Source organism: Amphimedon queenslandica, unplaced genomic scaffold, assembly GCF_000090795.2.
Source record: "Amphimedon queenslandica unplaced genomic scaffold, v1.1 AMPQUscaffold_7999_Cont20054, whole genome shotgun sequence".
Lineage (NCBI taxonomy): Eukaryota > Metazoa > Porifera > Demospongiae > Haplosclerida > Niphatidae > Amphimedon > Amphimedon queenslandica.
In genome coordinates, this window is record NW_003551721.1 from 1 (window position 1) to 1,781 (window position 1,781).

The following is a 1,781-nucleotide window of genomic DNA, read 5'->3' on the forward strand; positions in this document are numbered from 1 at the left end:
TAAAAAAATCTAAATAATTGATAATTATTTGGCTATTCCATTCTTTGAATTTTGTGATTCAGAACAATATCAAAAATTAAAAATATTAATGTATATATGTATACTTGTTAGGAATTTTAATTGGACTCGCCACGCTTGTGTAGGCTGGAACTAAGCAGTTTGGTCATCATTCTTTCATTAAAATTTTTCATTCTAAAGGAAACAATAGTCCTTCATTTTCAGCAAAGTAGGGTTTGAAATTTTTGTATTATTTTTATAAATAAATTATTTTTTTATTAATTAAAGTTTATTATCATTAATTGAACAATTAATTATTATTATGGTTGAACTCAACCCCCTAGTTTCATTTATTTTTTGGCAACCCTACTTTTTCTTATTTAATAGATTTTTTTTTATTTACTTGTTTCCATACTTTTTATTAAATTTAATTAATTAATTATCCTAATTATAATTTTTGCCTTAGGTATCAGTTCATTACTCGAAAAAAGAATTTTGAAATAAGAACCATATGAAGACGAAGACCTACCGCATTATAAAAACAGTTTTCATGGCAATCATTATTTTTTTGAATTTTTGAATCATAAATTATATTCATAGCCTAGCCAATAATTATTTAATCATTATTATAATTATTGTCATTACTAAGATCTATATCCTGTTCTGAAACTATTTAAGTTTACATTCAGCTTCAGTTCAGTTGCCATTTTCCCGCTCACAGCTCACAAACTTATCCTCTGCGTTCCTTAGCAATTTTTTTTTTATTGAAAAAGCAGCAAGTTCAGTTAAAAACTTACATTAGCTATCATTATGTTTTCTTATAGTTTATGGACTACGATGAGCATCATGGAGGTCCTCCTTCACCACCACCAGTAGTTGGAGGGCCTCCACCACCACCTACCGGAGACCCGCCACCACCACCACCAGATACTCCACCACCACCACCAATTCCTCGGCCACCTCCAGTAGCTGGAGGTCCTCCACCAGTGGATGGAGGTGCGCCACCAGTGGCTGGTGGTCCCCCACCAGTAGCTGGTGGTCTTCCACCAGTTGATGGAGGTCCTCCACCGGTGGCTGGAGGTCTGGCACTGCTGGCTGGAGGTCTGCCACTGCTGGCTGGAGGACCTCCACTGCTGGCTGGAGGTCCGCCACCAGTGGCTGGTGGTCCTCCACTGCTGGCTGGAGGTCCTCCGCCACATCCCCCTGCTGCTCCAGCACTCCATCCAGCTGGAGCTGGAGGTCCTCTTGACATTGCTGCTCTGCAAAGGCAGAGGCAGCTCATTATATGGCAGCTACGTCAAATCAATAGAGATATTGTAAGATTATTTTAGTTATGATCTGCAGTTTATATAAATACCAATTAATCACCTTTCGATTCCATTTTACTTTAGTACAACAATCTTCCGAGAGGCAGGCCAAGAGGCTGAGGCAGGGGCAGGAGGAACGGCAGCACGACAAAGAACTATAACTTTTATTAAATTATTATGTACATGTAGATCTATAAAGTTAACTTTTCTTAAATGTGACCATAATTGACAAAAGGGCCCTTATGGCGGATTTTAAAATTGAGTGTTATAATGGAAAATATCAACCTGTGAGTGCTTTGTTAGACAATCATTGTTTCTAAAAGTTTCATGATAACTTTTTGCATCCTGTGGAGTAATTTTATAATAAATGGGGCTCAGGAAGTTGGATTTCTTAGGCTAGAAAGACAAATTTCACTACCCGCCATAAGGTACCTTTTGTCAATTATGGTCACAAATTAAAAACTTATAATAGAAGTC

At 37.1% G+C, this 1,781-nt stretch overlaps 1 protein-coding gene across 1 annotated transcript; it reads right to left on the reverse strand.

Annotated features, from left to right (window-relative positions):
- Window positions 1-841: 841 nt before the first annotated feature.
- LOC105315799 (translation initiation factor IF-2-like) lies at window positions 842-1,279 on the reverse strand. Its single transcript, XM_011410549.1, has one exon. The coding sequence runs from the start codon at window positions 1,277-1,279 to the stop codon at window positions 842-844; it is 438 nt and encodes a 145-aa protein (XP_011408851.1).
- Window positions 1,280-1,781: the final 502 nt, after the last annotated feature.